The following is a 21,024-nucleotide window of genomic DNA, read 5'->3' as shown; positions in this document are numbered from 1 at the left end:
GTTGGGCTCTGGGTTGGCTTGCCCATGTGGTTGGCCTTTAGTTTCCAGCTTCTCAGGAGGTGAAGCTGACACCTTTGGATTCCTGTCTTTCTGGAGGAGAATTGGTACCATGTGGCTCAAAGTCTATATCATAAATCCCATTGTTAGTTGTGGTCGTAAACAAAGACATTATTTGTGGAGATTTTCTCCCTGGAGATGAAGACAAAGCCAGATCTCTCTTTGGGCAAGCTTAAATTCTTTACTACACATCATACACTGTAATTTTGATTCTTTTATTTCTTTTTCATTTTTCATTTTTTTTAAATTTTGATTCTTCTATATTTAAGATTTGCTTCATGACTTAGAATGTGGTCTGTCTTGGGGAATGTTCATTGTATGCTTGAAAACATTGTGTATTCTGCTGTCGTTGGGTGACATGTTCCATAAATGTTGATTACATCCTATTATTGATAGTCTTGTTCAGTTCTTCTATGTCCTTGCTGATTTTCTGTCTGGTAGTTCTATCAGTTGCTGAAGGTAAGGTATTTGAATCCCCAGGTATAAAAGTGCTTTGTTTCTTTCTCCTTGTAGCTATCCCAGTGTTTGCTTATGTATTTTGAAGTTCTGTCAATGGTGGTTATTAGTTTTCTTTATTCTGAAGTTTATTTTACCTAATATTAATATAGCTATTTCTACTTTCTTTTTTAAATTTCTGCTTTTTTTTTTAAAGATTTTTATTTATTTATTTGTTCATAGAGACAGAGAGAGAGAGAGAGAGAGAGAGAGAGGCAGAGACACAGGCAGAGGGAGAAGCAGGCATCATACAGACAGCCTGATGTAGGACTCAATCCAGGGTCTCCAGGATCACGCCCTGGGCTGCAGGCGGCGCTAAACCGCAGCGCCACCAGGGCTGCCCAATTTCTGCTCTTTTGATTAATGTGTACATGCTATGTATTTTTCCACTCCTGCTTTAAACCCTCTATGTCGTGTTTGAAATGAGATTTTTATAGTCACCATGTTGGACCATGTTATTTGTCCATTGTGCCAATGTCTGTCTTTTAATTGTGATTTATACCATTTACCTCTAAAATAATTATTGAAAAAAATTAGTGATATGTTAAGGCTTCAATGTGCCATTTTGTTATTTTCTTCTGTTTCTTGTTCTTCTGTTTGTTTTTTCTTGCCTACCTGTGGGTTACTTAAACATTATTAGAGTGCCATTTTGATTTATGTTTTTTAATACGTTGCTTTTGTATTTTTATATTTATTGTTTGCTCTAAGTATTAGCATATATGTACATACTTATCACAGCCTGTTGGTTTTTATTTTTTACCACTTCAAGTAAAATGTAGAAACTTTACATCCATTTAGATCGCTTTACTCTCCCCACTTTTTTGGTATATTTGTTTCAAGTATTTCTTCTACATACATTGAAGATCACTACAAGAGATAGTGTTAAAATTTTTGCTTTACCATTAAATAGGACTAAAGAAACTCATGGTGTAAAAGATAGCATCATATGTTTTCTTCTATTTTGTTCATTCTATTATTCTTTCCTATCTGAAGGTCTAAGCCTTCTAATGTTATTTTCTTTGTGTGGGGCGAGCTTCCTTTACCCATGCTTTAAGGGCATGTGTGCAACAATAAATTCTCTTAGTTTTCCTTTGTCCTTTATTTCTGCTTCATTCCTTAAGAACAGTTTCAATGGAGGAGTGGCTGGGTGGTACAGTCAATTGAGTGTTTGACTCTTGGTTTCAGCTCAGATTGATCTTGGGGTTGTGAGATTGAGCCCCACATCAAGCTCCAAGCTCAGCTCAGAGTCTGCTTGAGTTTTTCTCTCCCTCTCCCTCTGCCTCTCCCCCACCCCACGCACTCTCTCCTTCTCTAAAATAAGTAAGTAAATCTTTTAAAAATCAGAATAGTTTCAATGGGTATAGAATTTGAGGTTCACAGTTCTTTTATTTATTTTTTATTTATTTATTTTTTTAGTTCTTTTCTTTTAGAACTTGAAGACTGTTGTGCTGTTTCATTTTGGTCTCCATAGTTTCAAATGAGAAATCCAGTCTTTTGAATTGGTGTTTATCATCAATATATAATGTATGTTTCTATTTAAAAATGTTTTTCTTTGTCTAGTTTTTAGAAATGGGTGTCTTTGTTTTGTTTGTTTGTTTTTGGATTTTTCTTAATAGCTATTTGCTAAGTTTCTTGAATTTATAGATTTGTGTGCAATTTTGGAAGTTCAACTGTTACCTCTTTGAATACTTTTTTCAGCCCCACAGTCTTTTTCCTGTCCTTCTGGGAATTGGATAATATGAATGTTGGATCTTTTGTTATTATCCCACAAGGAATGAGACTATTTTTTTCTTTAAGCCTTCTTATCTTTGTTTTTCAGATTATATAAATTGTCTTTAAGTTCACTGATTTCCAGCTTCTGTTATGTCTACTCTGGCTACCATTTAGCGTGTCTTTTATCACAGCCATTATATTTTTTCAATTCATTTCCTTCTTTTTGATAAGTACTATTTTTTTACGAAATATTCTGTTTTTGTGGACGCCTGGGTGGCTCAGTGGTTGAGCGCCTCCCTTTGGCCCAAGGTGTGATCCTAGAGTCCCAGGACTCCCCTACATGGAGCCTGCTTCTCCATCTGCCTGTGTCTCTGCCCCTTTCTTTGTCTCTCATGAATAAATAAAGTCTTTTTTTTTTTAAAGAAATATTCTGGTTTTTTATTTGTTTAAAGAGTTTGTAATTGTCATTTTTTATGAAGACTACTTTAAAAGCCTTGTCAGCTAGACCTTGGTATTGGTCTTAGTTGATTGTCTTTTCTCCTTTGGATATTGGTTTCCCTTACTCTTGGTATGACAAGTGATTTGTTGTATCCTCAACATTTTCATTTTTATGTGAAGTGAGTTTTGATTCTATTTAAATCGATTTTAGTAGGGAGTCATGCTGTTTGTTTTAGCGTATAGATCTGGTGTACTTTAATAAGTCTTGGTTCTAATGGAAGCTTAGTTTTCAGAGCCCTTTCAATGCTCTTCTGATATGCTTTAAATCTCTAGTACTGCTGGAAGTCCTGCTCAATCTCTGATAGTGTTTTCTGCAAGGACAGAAAGCTTCTGTGGATCCCCAGTGTAGCTATGCTATCTTCTGTGGGATGAGGGAGGCAGAGGTCATTGAGATACATTTAGCTTCACTGAGATCAGAAGGCACTGGTCATGGATTTCCTTATGCCACTGGGCAGAGGTCAGGGAGATGCAAGACTCTATAATGGTTCCTTTCTGGGTGAATTGATCTGTCAGCCAGTGCTCTGGTTGTGAACTGGGGGCTTGAACATCAAAAGACTTCCTCTTGCTGCAGCTACTGATACATCAGTTACAGAATTCTTGCTCCAACTGCAGCTGGCTGATGAAACTGTTACTATGGTCTAGGTTGTGCAGCAGGTACTGGGGATCCCACTAAGTCTGTTGGGCTTCCCTGATCCTGGTCTTTTGGCTGGAGAAAGTAGATTTCTCTTGGCTTGTGTGTGTGCACCTCTAAATGGTTCCAGGTTGCAGGGCTGCTGTCCAGTGCCCATTATGAGGGTATATAAGAAATAAAAAGAAAACCCAGGGGAAAACTTTCTGGAAAGATGGTGGAGTAAGAGTATCCTAAGCTTATCTCATCCCTTAGATACACCTAGATAACACATCAATGTGAATAATTCAGAAAATGACTCGAAGACTGCCAAAACAGTCTAGCTTGCTAACAGCATACCCTGTCCCCATGCTCTCCTATGGACCCTCCTTCAGCAGTTCTTCAGAGTGGCTACAGGTTCTCTCCCACTGCAGACCAGTGCAAACCTTGCTAACACTACACGCCTTCCCCTTTGTTCTCCTGTGGACCTCACTTCTCCAACTTGGCCTGGCAGGAGTTCTCCAAAGTAGTACCACAAGTATGACTGTGTGCAGACACTTCCAACAGGGGCCAGCACCACTCCAAAGTATCCTGCCATGTGGACAGAGGAAGATAACCACATCAGTTTGAGGCTTTAGCAGTGGGCTGGGGGCAGACATCTGCTCTGACTGCAGGCCCTGTTCATCAATGACAGCTTCTCAGAAAAAACACAAGGAGAGCACCCTGAAGTTCAGTGCTACTGCATCTCTGGCAAGCACTTGCTCTGGGCCAACCTAAGCCCAAAGCAGCCTCTTACTGGCTCAGTAACAACACAAGGACTAAACTCAGCTCACAACAGACAAAGAGAACTTTTTCAGATGACTAGAGTGAAGGCAAATGCAGCTCAGCCACAACAGTAGGGCACATGCAACATACATAGGAGACACCCCTGAAGTGCCAAGTTCTGATGAATGGAGGACACTTCACTGCAGGGTACTAGAGGACCTCTTTTTCACGTGGCCACCACTTTCATGAGCAAGAGGCATGGCTGACTTTCCTAACACATAGAAATAGACACAGAGAGTTAGATAAAAGGAGGAGACAGGAATATGTCCCAGATGAAAGAGTAGGACAGAATGACAATGACAGACCTAAGTGAAACAGAGATAAGTAATACAACTGATAGAGAATTTAAAGTAATGGTCATAAAAATACTAACTAAAATTGTGAAAAGAGTGGAGGACCTCAGTGAAACCCTCAACAAAGAGGTATAAAAATGAACGAATCTGAGATGAAGAACTCAACTGAAATTTAAGAAACATTACATGGAATAAGTAGAGGACTAGAGGAAGTAGAAGAATGGATCAGTGACATGGAGGACAGAATAATGGAAACCAATTAAGCTGAACAGGAGAAAAAAATAATAAATGAAAATAGTTTAAGGGAACACAGCAACACCATCAAGCACAATAATATTCACATTGTAGGGATCCCAGAAAGAGAAGAGAGAGAGAAGGGCAGAAAATTTATCTGAAGAAACAATAGCTGATTTCAAGATATACTACAAAGCTGTAGTAATTAAAACAGTAGGTACTGGCATAAAATTAGACACATAGTTCAATGGAGAAGAATAGAAAACTCAGAAATAAACCCATGATTTATATGGTCAATTAATCTCAGACAAAGGAGGGAAGAATATCCAATGGGAAAAAGATAGTCTCTTCAACAACTAATGTTGGGGAAACTGCACAGCCATATGCAAAAGAATGAAACTGGACCACTTTCTTACCCCATACACAAAAATAAACTCAAAATGGATTAAAGCCTACAAAATGAGACCTGAAACCATGAAAATCCTAAAAGAGAGCATAGGTAATAATTTCCTTGACATTGGCTGTACCAATATTTTTCTAGATATGTCTCCTGAGAAAAGGGAAACAAAAGTAAAAATAAAATAAACTCTTGGAACTACATTAAAGTAAAACACTTCTACACAGCAAAGGAAATAATCAACAAAACTAAAAGAAAATCTACCAAATGGGAGAATACATTTGCAAATGACATTCCTGATAAAGGCTAGTATCCAAAATATATAAAGAACTGATACAATTCAACACCCAAAATACAAATAATCCAATTAAAAATTGGACAGAAGACATGAACAGACATTTCTCCAAAGAAGACATATAGATGCCAACAGACACATGAAAAGATGTGCAGCGTCACAGATCATCAGGGAAATGCAAATTAAAACCACAATGAGGTATCTATTACATCTTTCCTGTCAGAATGGCTAAATCAAAGGCACAAAAACAATAAAAGTGTGAGCAAGGATGTGGAGACAAGGAACTCTCATGCATGTTTGGTTAGAAAGCACACTGGTGCAGCCACTGTGGAAAACAGTATGAAGTTTCCTCAGAAAGCTAGAAATAGAATTACCATGTAATCCAGTAATTCCACTACTGGGTAATTACAGAAAGAATGTGGAAGTACTAATTTGGATAGATATATGCAGCATTTTTATAGCAGCATTATTTACAATAGCATGGATATGGAAGCATGCAAGTGCCCATCAATAGATGAATGGATGAAGATGTAATATATATGTATACATATATTAATATATATATATAATGGAATATTATTCAGCCATAAAAAAAATGAAATCTTGCCATTTGTAACAACATGGATGAATCTAGAAGGTATAATGCTAAGTGAAAGTAGTCAGAGAAAAACAAATATATGATTTTACTTGTGTAAAGAATGAAACAAAAAAACAAAAAACACTCTTAAATATAGAGAACAAACTGATGGTTACCAGAGGTGGCTGGGGCAACGGGTGAAATAGGTGAAGGAGATTAAGAGTACCCTTAAATGTGATGAGCACTGAATAACGTATAGAATTGTTGAATCACTATATTGTATATGCAAAACTAATTTAACATTCTGTATTAATTATAGTGGATTTAAACAATAAAAAAACAGGCAAGAAAAGAAAACCCAGGGAACTCACCGTGTGGTAGTTCCTCAAGTCCACGGAGTCCAAATCAATTAACCTTCTTCCAGCTTTCAAAGTTACTGTTGTATGAAAGGTAATTTTGAGGGTTTTTGGTTTTATCTAGGATAGAAGCAGGGAAGAGGGATTCTACACAATCTTTGTTATTGAGATTTTAAATTTTCCTTTAAAAATGAACTTTAGGGGTCCTTGGGTGGCTCAGTTGGTTAAGTGTCGACTCTTGGTTTTGGCTCAGGTCATCATCTCCAGGTTGTGAGGTCAGGCCCCTCATCAGGCTCTGTGTTCAGCACAGAGTCTGCTTGAGATTCTCTTCCTCTCCATCTCCTTCTGCTCCTCCCTCCACTTGTGCACTCGCACACTCTTTCTAAAATAAATATTTTTTAAATAAAAATAAAATGAACTTTAGAATGTTCATTTTGTGTGATATTTGCTTTGATTTTTTTAAAGAAGGGGAAGATCATAAAGACTGTGTGTGTGGAGTACTTCATTTTTATGTCACCACCACCAGTCTTTTTCTTGTAGCGTTTTTTTTTCCCTTTTCTTAAATGATTGCCATTATGTGATCTTTCCAAAACAGTTTAGTGAAACAACCAGGTTTCATATTCATTTCATCTCTTGGTATATATAGGGAGGGGAACAAACACAGCTGATTTCTGGCAGGCATACAACTTGACCATTGGGATCATCTTGGATACTTGTAGCCAACTAACTAGTACCACTGATCTTGCTGGATCCTGACACAGTGTATTCCAAAGAGAATGGGATGTTTTATTTAATCTGAGGAGTCTATCTGGTGAATTATTTAGGAATTGGTATGTTACCAATGCAATGCAAGCTACCTATATGCTTTTCCCTGGTCCCTTCCCTGCTACATCTCTAAAGGTAACTATTATCTTGAATTTTATTATGATTATTCTGTTTTTAAAAATAGCTCATGACATTTGCATATGCCCTTAAATACTATTTGTTCTGTTTTGCTTATTTTTAAGTTTTACAAAGATGATACTGAGATGTGTTTTTTGTGATTTAGTTATTTCATACCACATGGTTTATAATAATTTCCCCATATTGTTTTATGCCTGAGTTCATTTTCACAGCTGTATAATGTTTCATTTTACAAATTTCTGGCTGTTACAATTTGGGCTCATAAGTTTTTGCTAGTATGCCCAATGGTGCAATGAACATTCTTACATGTCTCCTGAATCAAATAATACAAGATTCTCTCCAGGCTATATTTACTATTGGAATTGCTGGATCATAGAACATGTTCATCTTCCACTTTATGTTATACCAAATTGTTTTCCTGCGTGTTGGCACTAATTTACATTACCACTGCAATGTTTAATAATTTTGGTTCAACATCTTAACAATGAGTAAAATTCTTAGATATTTTAAGTTTTACCAATCTAATGAGTATAAAATGATACCTCATTATATTTTAATTTGAATGTCCTTAATTCCTAATGAGTTTGAGCATCTTTGCATGATTGTTAGTGTTTCCTCTTCTGTGAAATGCCTAAACATATATTTTGCCAATTTTTCTTTTAGGTTATCTTTTTTCTAGTTAGCCAGTTTGTGTCTTGTTTGAGAAATCCATTCTACCTTTAGGTATGCTCTTAATATATATGCACATTTTTTCCCATAAGCTTTACAACTTTTCCTTTAACTTGTAGGTCTTTAATCCACCTAGAGTTTATGTATTTATAATATATGGTAGGGAACCTGAGTGATTTTTTTTTTATAGCTGTAGCTAGTTCTAATATCATTTATTAAATTAGTCTTTCATCACTGATCTCTAATGCTTCCTATGTGGGTCTGCTTCTTGTCTTTCCTTGGCTCAGTGCCTGTCTGAATACCACATTTTCTTAATTTTTAAGTCTTTATGATGTCTTTATCATAGGCAGGATGAATTATCTGACTTTGATCTTCAGTAGTATTTTGGCTGTTCTTAAATGTTTGTTCTTCCAAATATATTTTTGAATATATTTTTTAAGTTCCTTAAGCAATACTGTAGAGATTTTTGTTAGATTTGTATTGAATACAAGATAAAAGCTAAAAGTATATACATAAAAGAATACAATCAATAAAGTAAAAAGGCAACCTCTTGAATGGAGAAAACATTTATAAATCATATCTGACAAGGGGTTAATATCCAGGACATATAAAGAAATCTTACAGGGGACACCTGGGTGGCTTAGTGGTTGAGCGTCTGCCTTCAGCTCTGGGCATGGCCCTGGGGTCCTGGGATCGAGTCCCACATAGGGGTCCCTGCATGGAGCCTGCTTCTCCCTCTACCTCTCTCTGTGTGTCTCTCATGAATAAATAAATGGAATTTTTAAAAAGAAAGAAAGAAAGAAATCTTAAAACTCAACATCAAAGAAACCAAGCAACTCAATTTAAAAAGGGAAAAGGATTTTAATAGACGTTTCTCCAAAGAAGATATACAAGTGTCCAGTAAGCACATAAGAAGATGCTTAACATTACTAGCCGTTAGGAAAATGCAAATCAAAACCACAATGAAATATCACTTCACATCCATTAGGATGGTTACTATAGAAAACCAAGGAGCGCCTGGGTGACTCAGTCAGTTAGGCATCTGCCTTCACCTCAGGTCATGATCCCAGGGTCCTGGGATTGAGCCCCACACTGGGCTCAGCGGGAAGCCTGCTTCTCCCTCTCACTCTGTTGCTCCCCCTCCCTCTGCTGCTCCCCTTATGTGTGCATGCTCTGTCTCTCTCAAACAAACAAATAAATAAATAAATAAATTTTTTTTTTTAATGACAAATATTGGTGAAGATGTGGAGAAATTGGAACCTTTGTGTTGGTAGGCGTTTAAATGCCACCATTGTGGGAAACAATATAATGATTCCTCAAAAAGTTAAAAAGAGAATTATCATATGATTTAGCAATTCTACTTCTGGATATATACCCAAAAGAATTGAAAACAGCAACTTCAAAAGATATTTGCACCCCATGTTCTTAGCAGCATCATGCACAAGAGCCAAAGTTTGGAAGCATCCTAGGTCTCCCATCATCAGGTGAGTGGATAAGGAAAATGTGGTGTGTGTCAAATAGAAGTAGAATGGTGGATGTCAGGAACTAGGGGAGGAAGAAATGGGGGGGGCAGTTATTAATGAGTGCAGAATTTCAGTTGAAAAAGTTACGCAGATTGTGCAACAATGTGAACATTCCTAACACTACTGAATTATACACTTAAAATGGTTAAAATGGTAAATTTTATGTTATGTATATTTTGCCACAATTTAAAATAAAGTCAGAGTTATCAATTTAGGACTTAGGAGTTTATGACTGGAATTTAAGTCAGACCTGTTATAGGAAAGAGTAGATATTGACAGCTACCCAGAGCCTGGGTTCCGCAACATTCCAATATATAGAGGTCAGGTAGTAGAAGAGGATACATTAAGGGGAACTGAGTACAAGTAAAAAGGTAGGGGGACGCGTGGGTGGCTCAGTGGTTGAGCATCTGCCTTTAGCTCAGGGCGTGATCCTGGAGTCCTAGGATCGAGGTGCTCATCGGGCTTCCTGTGGGGAGTCTGCTTCCCCCTCTGACTATGTCTCTGTATCTCTCTCTCTGTCTCTCATGAGTGAATGAATAAAATATTTAAAAAGAAAAAAGTAGGGCAGTCCCGGTGACTCAGCGGTTTAGCGCCGCCTTCAGCCCAGGGCGTGATCCTGGAGACCCGGGATTGAATCCCACGTCGGGCTCCCTGCATGGAGCTTGCTTCTCTCTTTGCCTATGTCTCTGCCTCTCTTTCTCTCTGTGTTTCTCATGAATAAATAAATAAAACATTTAAAAAATAAGTAAAAAGAAAAAAAGAAAAAAGTAGAAAGGTAGGATAATCAGGAGAATATGGTATATAGGAAGCAAAGGGACTGGTCATTTGTGTCAAATGCTGCTAATGAGTCAAGTAGAGTGATGATGAGCACTAGAGCACTGATTCTGGCAAAGTGATTTTGTTATTGACTTTAGCTAGAAATGTTTTAACAGGTATGGGAGTTGAAATATTTTGGAATGAATTACAGAGAAAGGCAGAGGATGGTCTTTTCAATCAATAGTGGTACATAACTACATCAGAAGCTAGATATCTTGAGTCCTATCTCACATCATAAAATCTAATCTGGGTAGATTATAGGTCTAAATATGAAAAGCAAAATAGTAAAAGCTTCAAGAAAACAATATGAGTATATTCTCATGACCTTGGGATTACACTGCCTTAAAATTAAAAACTTCTATTCATCAAAACATAGTATTGTGAGAGAGTAAAAGCGCCAGCCCCAGAGTGTGAGAAGATATTTGCAATATGTTGGTTATATTCAGAATATATATTAAGAATTCCTACAAAGAACAGGGATCCCTGGGTGGCGCAGCGGTTTGGCGCCTGCCTTTGGCCCAGGGCGTGATCCTGGAGACCCGGGATCGAATCCCACGTCAGGCTCCCGGTGCATGGAGCCTGCTTCTCCCTCTGCCTATGTCTCTGCCTCTCTCTCTCTCTCCCTGTGTGACTATCATAAATAAAAAAAAAAAAAAAAAAAAGAATTCCTACAAAGAACAATATAGCCCAGAAACTATCCAAATGACACTTGAATGAAATGAATTCATCACTTGATGAAATGGATAAACAATAAATGTTACATCTGTACAATTGAATATTACTCAGCCATTGAAAAAGGAATGAAGTACTAATACATTTTACAACATGGTTGATCCTTGAAAACATTATAGTGAATGAAAAAAGACACAAAAGGTTACATATTGTATGATTCCATTTGTATGAAATTTCCAGAAAAAACAAATTCATAGAGACACAAAGCAGACTAGTGGTTGCCAAGGGGCTGGGAGTAAGAAGGGAAGAGGAAATGACTGGATGTGGGGTTTCTTTTTGGCATGATGAGAATGTTCTGGAATTAGTGATCTGATGGTAGCACAACATTGAGGATGTATTCAAAGTTACTGAATTATACACTTCAAAATGGTTAAACTGGCAGATTTTATATGAATTTATCCACACACACAAAATTTTGTCCACAATTGGACAAAATATCTGAGTTGGCAGTTTATTAAAGAAGATACCCAGTTGGCCAATAAACATATGAAAAATGATCAGCCTCACTTGTCATCAGGGAAATTGCAAATTAAACCACAGTAGAATATCATAACATATCTGCCAGTTTGCCTGAATGTAAAATAGACATTAACAGGGGATCCCTGGGTGGCGCAGCGTTTTGGCGCCTGCCTTTGGCCCAGGGCATGATCCTGGAGACCCGGGAACGAATCCCACGTCGGGCTCCCGGTGCATGGAGCCTGCTTCTCCCTCTGCCTGTGTCTCTGCCTCTCTCTCTCTCTCTCCCCCCCTCTCTCTCTGTGACTATCATAAATAAATTAATTAATTAAAAAAAAAGATAGACATTAACAAGTGTTGGTAAGGATGTGAGGAACTGGAACTCTTTTACAGTGTGATAAGAAAATGAAACTATTGGATACTGTCAACTCTGAACAAATGTATATCCCATAATACAACAGTTTCATTCCTAAATGTATATATTTAGCAGAAAGTCCTATTTCCACCTAAAGAAATCATAGCAGTACTAATCATAATAGCCAACAATGGAAAACAACCCAAAGGCTGATCATTAGGAAAATGGGGGGAAAATGTGTTAGAGTAGAATGCTTTATACAGCTATCAGTCTTAAGCTTTTTCTTCTGAAACAGCCTCTGAAAAGCTCCAAGAAAGACTTTGGGATATCCTAATTGTTGAAAGGAGGTTAGTGTTGTTGTAGCACATGAATAAAATGGAATGGACTCAAAATGAGGTCATATAAGTAAAAAGAGGGCCGTGTGTTCTCATGATAAAGAATTGGATTTTTACATTTCAGTTCAATGGAAGCTACTTTAGTTTGGTTATAGGTTTGGTTGCATGTGACAGAGAATAATGACTTAAATGATATAGCAGATTAATTTTCTCTTGTATTAAAGTCCAAGCTGGGGATCCCTGGGTGGTGCAGAGGTTTAGCACCTGCCTTTGGCCCAGGGTGCGATCCTGGAGACCCAGCATGGAGCCTGCTTCTCCCTCTGCCTATGTCTCTGCCTCTCTCTCTCTCTATGATGACTATCATAAATAAATAAAAATTAAAAAAAAATAAAGTCCAAGCTGGTTTGGAAGCTCTTCTCTGCAAAACCATAATGTGACACGATACCACATCCACATTGCAGTCTGAGGAAATGGAAAAATAAAGGATATAGGGCATGGATCACCTGGCTTTTAACATTTCAGAAACTACTATATAATACACATATTTTTAGGCAGAATCCAGTTATATTGCATATTCTTCTGCAAAAGAAATGCAGTGTTTATATTGGGTAGCCTTTTTCTCAATTAAAAACCATAGGTTCAATCAATATACGATATACATTTGGGAGCAATTAGCAGTCTCCATATCAAAATCTTTTGGCTTGGTGTAAAGTGTTAAACATATACTCTTGTACATTCTGATTCAGTTGATCTCATTTTTTTTTAAGATTTTGTTTATTCATAGAAACACACACACAGAGAGAGAGAGAGGCAGAGACACAGGCAGAGGGAGAAGCAGGCTCCATACAGGAAGCCCAACGTGGGACTCAATCCTGGGTCTCCAGGATCACACCCCAGGCTGCAGGCGGCGCTAAACCGCTGCACCACTGGGGCTGCCCAGTTGATCTCATTTTAAAACTGACTCTGGTAGATACTGTTTCATTTTATCTAGAATGTTTCCTAAACACCCATAATTGCAACAAACTCTGAGATAGATCAAAATGTCAGAACCATTGGTGCACCTGGCTGGCTCAGTCAGTGGTGTGTGTGACTCTTGGTCTTGGGGTTGTGGGTTTGAGTCCCATGTTGGGTGTAGAGATCGCTTAAAAATAAAATATTTTTTTAAAAGTTTCAGAACTACTGACTTGTTAACTCCTTCACTTTGTCCTATGAACTCTCATTTATCTGTGTTCATACCCTTTTTTTCATTTAGTTGCATGATGGTATTTAAGAGCTCTCCAAGCTTTTCATTTCTTATGTGACTTATTTTTCAGTTACCTCTCTTTTCTACCATAGATATTTTATTTCTTTTGTAACACAAAGCTAGCAATTTAAATGTGTTTCTTATCTTTCAGACTTGGTGTCCAGGTATGAGGCCAAGAAGTTATCTCCAAAAAGAGACATTTATGAGACAGAGCCATCCCGATGGACTATCATGGAACAATTTAAAAGTCATAATCCTGAGAAGTCCATTTTCAGAGATATCTGGGAATGCAGTAGTCAGTTTGAGACACAACAGGAACAGGAAGACTATTTCAGGCAATTTGTTATCAACCACAAACACTTGCCTATATTTAACCAACATACTTTACTCACTCAGGAATTTTATAATAGAGAAAAAATCTTTGAATGTAAAGAATGTAGGAAAAACTTCAGTTACCATTTATTTTTTAGTCATCACAAAAGAACTCATTCTAAAGAAAAACGTTCTGAATGTAAGGAATGTGCAGAAACTGTTAATACATCATATCTTACTAAACAGAGAATTCAAGATAGTAGCAAGTGCAGTGAATATAAGGAATGTTGGAGGGCATTTATTCATTGTTCACAACTTAAACAACACCTGAGAATCCACAATGGTGAAAAACGCTATGAATGTAAAGAATGTGGAAAGGCCTTTAATTACGGCTCAGAACTTAATCTGCATCAGAGAATTCACACTGGTGAAAAACCCTATGAATGTAAGGAATGTGGGAAGGCCTTTAGGCAGCGATCACAGCTTACTCAACATCAGAGACTTCATACTGGTGAAAAACCTTATGAATGTAAGCAGTGTGGGAAGGCTTTTATTCGTGGCTTTCAGCTTACTGAACATCAACGACTTCATACAGGTGAGAAACCCTATGAATGTAAAGAATGTGGAAAGACTTTCAGGCATCGCTCACACCTTACTATACATCAGAGAATTCATACTGGTGAGAAACCCTATGAATGTAGAGAATGTGGAAAGACTTTTAGCTATCACTCAAGCTTCTCTCACCATCAGAAAATTCATTCTGGCAAAAAACCTTATGAATGTAGTGAATGTGGAAAGGCCTTTTGTGATGGCTTACAACTTACTCTACATCGGAGGATTCATACTGGTGAGAAACCCTATGAGTGCAAGGAATGTGGGAAGACTTTTAGACAGTGCTCACACCTCAAAAGACATCAGAGAATTCATACTGGTGAGAAACCTCATGAATGTCTGATATGTGGTAAGGCCTTTAGACTTCATTCACACCTTATTCAACATCAGAGAATACATACTGGTGAGAAGCCCTATGAATGTAAAGAATGTGGGAAGGCCTTTAGCTATCATTCAAGCTTCTCACACCATCAGAGAATTCATTCTGGGAAGAAACCTTATGAGTGTGGAAAGGCCTTTAATCATGGCTTGCAGTTTAATCTACATAAGGCACTTCATACCGTTAAGGTGCCAGTAAGGCTTCCTTTCCTCTCTGCTCACCCAAGTCTAACATCATGATATTATTTTTAGAAATACAGGTTTTCTTTTTTTTTTCTTCAAGGTAAAAGTTGGTAAAATACTGAATTTCATTAGTATTGATTTATTTCAGTAATTCTTGAAAAAAAAACCTTCAAGCAGGAAAATGGAAAAGTAATTAACAGGTAAAAAACTGAAATTGCTCTGGTTTCAGTGCAGTTTCTGAGTTATAATAACCAGTATTGAAAATAAATTTTATGAAAGTGTTTTTAATGAAACCAGTAAAACATGGCAGAAATAAAATGAAAACAATTTCTTCCCCTCACACAAATCCTTGAGATCGCCAATATGTGTGTGTTGCTCCTTCCTGTTCAAACATACCTGCAAATATGAAGTGTTTATTGTATATGTGTGGAAGGTCATACCACCTGTAGTGGCATAGCAATTTGTTTTTGCATTTGAATAATTGTGGACATTTTCCCAGGTGACTACATATGGATCTAATTCATTATTTTTAAAGCTTCAGAATATTTCTAGCTCATTGTTTTTAAAGCTTTAGGATTTTCTAATATGGGATATATGTCTGTATTTTAAGCCATTTCCTACTGTAGATATTCAGTCATTTCTGTTTTTCATCACAAATGATCATATAATAAACATTCTACCTTGTCATTCTTTTATTTCCATTGATTAGATTACCAGCCATGTTTTGATGTTACGTTGACTTTTTAATTTAAAAAAATGTTTTAGGTAATAAAAGTACATGCTACAAAGTTCAAAAGTTATCAAACAGTAAAAAGTAAAGCTTCCTTAATATCTGGTTCTATAGCTACCTGCTTTACCTACATGAGGTCAACAATAGCTGTCAATTCTTTTGTATTCTTCCAGGGATTAATTTTTTTTAATTATTTGGATAAAAGTGGAGTAATCATAGTTTCATGATCTTTTACTCATGAAATTCTCGTTATTCAAAATTTAGCCCTCTTTAATTTATTTTCTGTATTTCCCAGGGATTTACAGACATTGTACCATCATTTTATTTTCTTTCTGTTCCAACTCTTTTCATTGCCTGCTCTGCAATATTGGAACACTCTTCTTTTGTGTATAATATTGTTTGAACCCTCTCTCTGTTTTTTTCAACTTGGTCTTTTCAAAAACACCAAGTCTTAGTTTTATTGATCTTTTCTACTATCTTTTTAAAAGTCTCTTTTGGGACGCCTGGGTGGCTCAGCGGTTGGGTGGCAGCCTTCAGCTCAGGTCGTGATCCCGGGATCCGGGATGGAGTCCCGCATTGGGCTCCTGTGAAGAGCCTGCTTCTCCTTCTGCCTGTGTCTCTGCTTCTCTCTCTGTCTCTCATGAATAAATAAAATTTTAAAATAAAATTTTAAAAAGTCTCTTTCAGTTATATCTGATCATAAGTGTTTATCATTTCCTTCTTTATTGCAAACTTACAACTTAGTTATTTTTTTCTAGTTCCTTGAGGTATGAAATTACATACTTAAGTTTTTTTTTTCTTAATGTAGGCTTTTAACCCTGTAAGCTCCCCTCTTAGAATTGTATTTGTTTTATCCCATACATTTGTTTCCATTTTCATTTGTCTTAAGATACTTTTTGATTTCTGTTTTGATCATTGTTTTTTCAGGAGTGTATACTCTTGAAAATATGTGATTTTCACATATTTGTGAATTTTCCAGTTTTCCTCCTGTTAGTAGTTTCAGGTGTTTTTTTTTTTTTTTTTTTTTTTTTTTTAGATTTTGTTTATTTATTCATGAGAGGCACAGAGAGATCAGCAGAGACCTATGTAGAGGGAGAAGCAGGCTCCTTGTGAGGAGCCTGATGCAGGACTCGATCCCAGGACCCTGTGATCATGACCTGAGCCAAAGGCAGATGCTCAACCACTGAGCCACCCAGGTGCCTCTGTTAGTAGTTTCAAACCATTGTAGTCAAAAAAGTTACTTGATATGATTTCAGTCTTAAATGTGGTAAAACTTGTCTTAATGGTTGTATCCTGGAGAATGTTGTGTGTGTTCTTAAGAAGAATGTGTATTCTGCTGCTGTTGAATGGAATGTTCTGTGTATGTCCATTAGTTCCATTTGGTCTAAAGTGTTATTCAAGTGTTATTCACTTTTTCCTTATTGATTTTCTGTCTGAAAGAGCTTATTGTTGAAAGTGGGGTATTAAACTTCTCTACTATCTTTGTAATGCTGTCTACTTCTCCCTTCATATCTGTCAGTTTTGCTTTATATGTTTAAATGCTCTGATGTTGGATGCACATATATCTATAATTGTTATATTCTTTTTATGAATTGACCACTTAATGTGACCCTTGTGACAGATTTTGACTAAAAGTCAATTTTTAGATAGAAGTATAACCACTCCTGCTCTGTTTTGATTATCATTTGCACAGAATATCTTTTTCTATCCTTTCCCTTTCAGCCTATGTGTATCCTAGAGCTAAAGTGATTCTCTTGTAGGCAACATTATTTGGGATCTTCTTTTCTTCTTTTTGGTCTGATCAGCTACTCCATGGCCTTGATTGGAGAATTTAATTCTTTATAGTTAAGTTAATTAATGATTGATAAGATCTTTTATTGCCATTTCATTCATTGTTTTCTTACTGTATTGTAGGTCTTTTGTTCTTTTCTTCCTCTCCTGCTATCGTCCTTTGTAATTTGATGCTTTTTAATTTTTTTTCAAATTTTTAATTTTTTAAATAGGCTCTACCCACAGAATGGGGATTGAACTCATAACCCCAGGATTAAGAGTTGCATGCCCCACCAAAAGTGCCAGACAGGTGCCCCTGGTGATTTTTTTTAAATAGAGATATACTTTGATTCCTTTCTCTATCTCATATCTACTATATATTTTTTTTCTTTGTGGTTACTGTGAGGCTTATGTAAAACATAAGTTTAAGCTATAACAACTTCAGTTGCATAAAAATGCCCTCCTTTTACCTCTGCTCTCCCCTCCCCTCAAGTTTTATGATATTGATGATACATTTTACATCTTTTTATATCACATATTAAATTGTCATAGCTAGTTATTTTAAAATATTTTTTGTTTTTTAACTTTTACACTCAAATGTGATTTATGCGCCCTCTTAGCAATATCTGAGTATTCTGAATTTGACTGTTTACCTTTTCCATTCAGTTTATACTTTCCTAAGATTTTGTGTCATTACTTAGTGTCCTGTTATTTCAACTTGAATTCCCTTTAGCATTTCCTTTAAGGCAGTTCTAGACTGGTGATGAACTCCCACAGTTTTTGTGTGTTGGAGAATCTCTTAATCTCACCTCTGTAGCTTTTTTTTTTTTTAAAGACTTTTATTTATTTACTCATGAGAGACACAGAGAGAAGACAGAGACATAGGCAGAGGGAGAAGCAGGCTCCTCACAGGGAGCCTTATGTAGGACTTGATCCTGGAACTCCAGGACCATGCCCTGAGTCGAAGGTAGATGCTCAACTGCTGAGCCACCCAGGTGCCCCTCACCTCTGTAGCCTGCCATATACATCTTAAGTTATCAAAATCTACCTGTGGATTAATGTAGTTCCAGTTTAGAATATAGAGATATAGAAATGTTACCCATTACTTCTATTTCATCTTCTCCATTTTGTGTTATTTTATATATTATATATATATATGGGTTCATGAACCCAAACTTTATATTTGTGTCAATTAAGATGCTGAGTAAAGGGCAGCCCCGGTGGCCCAGCGGTTTAGCTCCTGCCTTGGCCCAGGGCGTGATCCTGGGGACCCGGGATCGAGTCCCACATCGGGCTCTTCATGACGAGTCTGCTTCTCTCTCTCTGCCTGTGTCTCTGCCTCTCTCTCTCTATGTCTCTCATGAATAAATAAGTAAAATCTTAAAAAAAGATGCTGAGTAAAGAAGATGCAAAGTATATAGTATAGAGCTTATTATATTAACCTTATTTACCATTTTTATTACTCTTTGTTTATAGTGGATTCAAGTTAATATCTAGAGTCATTTCTTTATTCTAATACAAGTTTGCTCCCACTTACCTTCGTGCTGTTATTATTTAATATAGTACATTTCAGTATGTTCTCTGCCTACCAATACAGTTATATTGTATACAATTGTATAAATATTGTATAGTATAAGCCCTGGCAGTTTTTCTTTAATAATGCAAGTGCCTGGGGATCCCTGGGTGGCTCAGAGGTTTGGTGCCTGTATTTGGCCCAGGGCGCGATCCTGGAGTCCCAGGATCGAGTCCCGCGTCGGGCTCCCTGCATGGAGCCTGCTTCTCCCTCCTCCTGTGTCTCTGCCTCTCTTTCTCTATGTCTATCATAAATAAATAAATATTTTAAAAATAATAATAATAAAGTCATTAAAAAAATAAATAATGCAAGTGCCTGACTTAAACCAAGGCATCCATTTCAAAGAGGCATCCACTGCAAGATGGCTATTTTGAACACATTGCCAGCCACTTCCCCTCTCCCAAGGCTTTTTTGTTTTAGATATCTTTCTTGGTTGATTTCAATAACTAACCATTTGGGCTACTTGTTTTGTTTTGTTTTTTCTTCCTGAGCTTTAAATTCCTGCTCTTATGTTCTAATTTCATCAATAAAAAGTATGCCCACAAAACCCTAGGCCCCCCACCCACAACCCCAATAAAAGTAGAACCCTTCACCCTCTGTCTCTCCTTGCAACCTTACTGTGTGGCTCCAGGGGTGTCATGTAACTTTTAGGTCTTGCAAGTAATATTTTCTTTTAAAGTTTCCTGATGTTTATTATTAAGGGTATAATCATAATAAGAATCACAAGGGCCAGTCTACAACATTGGTTATCAATAGGTTGGGACTGACACAAAATACTGTTTTCTATATATAATTGCTTTTTGGATCAGTTAAGAGAAGAAATATGCTCTTGTGCTGTCTTTTTCTAGTTACATCATTACCTTTACCAGTGCTTTTTTTGGTACAATCTCAGGTACTTGCTTTCATTCTGAAGAACTTTCTTTAGTGTCTGCTATAAACATATTCCTTCAGTTTTGGTTTGATTGCAATGTATTTCACCATTTAAAATTTTTATTAATTGATTCATTCATTCAGTTATTAAAGACTTTATTTATTTTAGAGAGAAAAAGAGAGTGAGCATAGTGAAGGGCAGAGGGAGAGGGAAAGAATCTCAGACTCCATGCTGAGTGCAGAGCCTGATGTAGGGCTTGATCCCATGACCTCAAGATCATGACCTAAGCTGAAACCAAGAGTCAGATGCTTAGCTGACTGAGCAACCCTGGCACCCCTCACCATCTTTTTTTTTTTTTTTTTTTTTTAAGATTTTATTTCTTTTTTCATGAGAGACAGAGACATAGGTAGAGGGAGAAGCAGGCTCAATCTGAGATAGAGATTTGGGTAAAGACACATGACCCAGGGCTACTTTAAGGAAGGCCTCAATCTCACTCCTGTAAAAGCTCATTATCAAAACTTCTGATTTAGGTCAGTTAAATCTATAATAGAGGTTTGGTAGGACTCAGAAAATACAGTGCAAAGTGGCAAAGCTCAAAGCACAAACTCTCCAGACAGCAGCACAGATCAAACAACATGCTTTCCAGTTGGCAACAACTGAAAATGCATAGTTGCCAAAAGGCGACAGAGCTTGATAGCAAACCAAAGCATGAGAAGAAAGACCCCTGATAATAGTAGCTATTGCTTAGACATTCTGCCCACTGCTCTAATTTTTGCAGCCACCCTACAGATGTGGGATAGACTGTCAACTCAGAATTCGGTTTGGGTGTCAAAATTGATAGTAGCACATTTGCACCAACAGGATATAGAAAGGCTTATTACATAGTGAGATTTCTCTGGGGAGAATAAGGCAGGATTCCAAGTAGGTCTCAGAATGGATTGAGCACTAAGGGAGGGGAGAGTGGCTTGGGTTTTTATTGTGCTTAGGGATGGGGCTCTGTAAGGGTTCCCATGAAGAGGTTGGGGTTTGCATAGTTTGAACTTTCCTACCTTCACTAAAGCAAGCCATACACAGCAGTCAAATGTCAAAAATGGAATCATACCCCTTATTACACTGTATTATCTATTACTTTGTAACAAGCTACCACAAATTTAGCAGCTTAGAGCAACACATAGTCTTTATCTCACAGTTTCTGAGGTTCATGAGATTAAGCACA

At 37.0% G+C, this 21,024-nt stretch overlaps 1 protein-coding gene across 17 annotated transcripts in view; it reads left to right on the top strand.

Annotated features, from left to right (window-relative positions):
* ZNF461 (zinc finger protein 461) overlaps positions 1-15,551 on the top strand; it is a 51,979-nt gene extending 36,428 nt beyond the window's left edge. For all 17 annotated transcript variants that reach the window (XM_072843663.1, XM_072843745.1, XM_072843153.1 and 14 more), the window contains one exon: positions 13,531-15,551. In XM_072843663.1, the coding sequence (XP_072699764.1) occupies positions 13,531-14,921 (1,391 nt within the window). In that variant the 3' untranslated portion in view covers positions 14,922-15,551. The remainder of the gene's footprint in view (positions 1-13,530) is intronic.
* The last annotated feature ends 5,473 nt before the right edge of the window (positions 15,552-21,024 follow it).

This window comes from Canis lupus, chromosome 1 (genome assembly GCF_048164855.1).
Source record: "Canis lupus baileyi chromosome 1, mCanLup2.hap1, whole genome shotgun sequence".
Lineage (NCBI taxonomy): Eukaryota > Metazoa > Chordata > Mammalia > Carnivora > Canidae > Canis > Canis lupus.
Note: the sequence above shows the minus strand (reverse complement) of the source record. Positions and strands in the feature narration are given on the sequence as shown.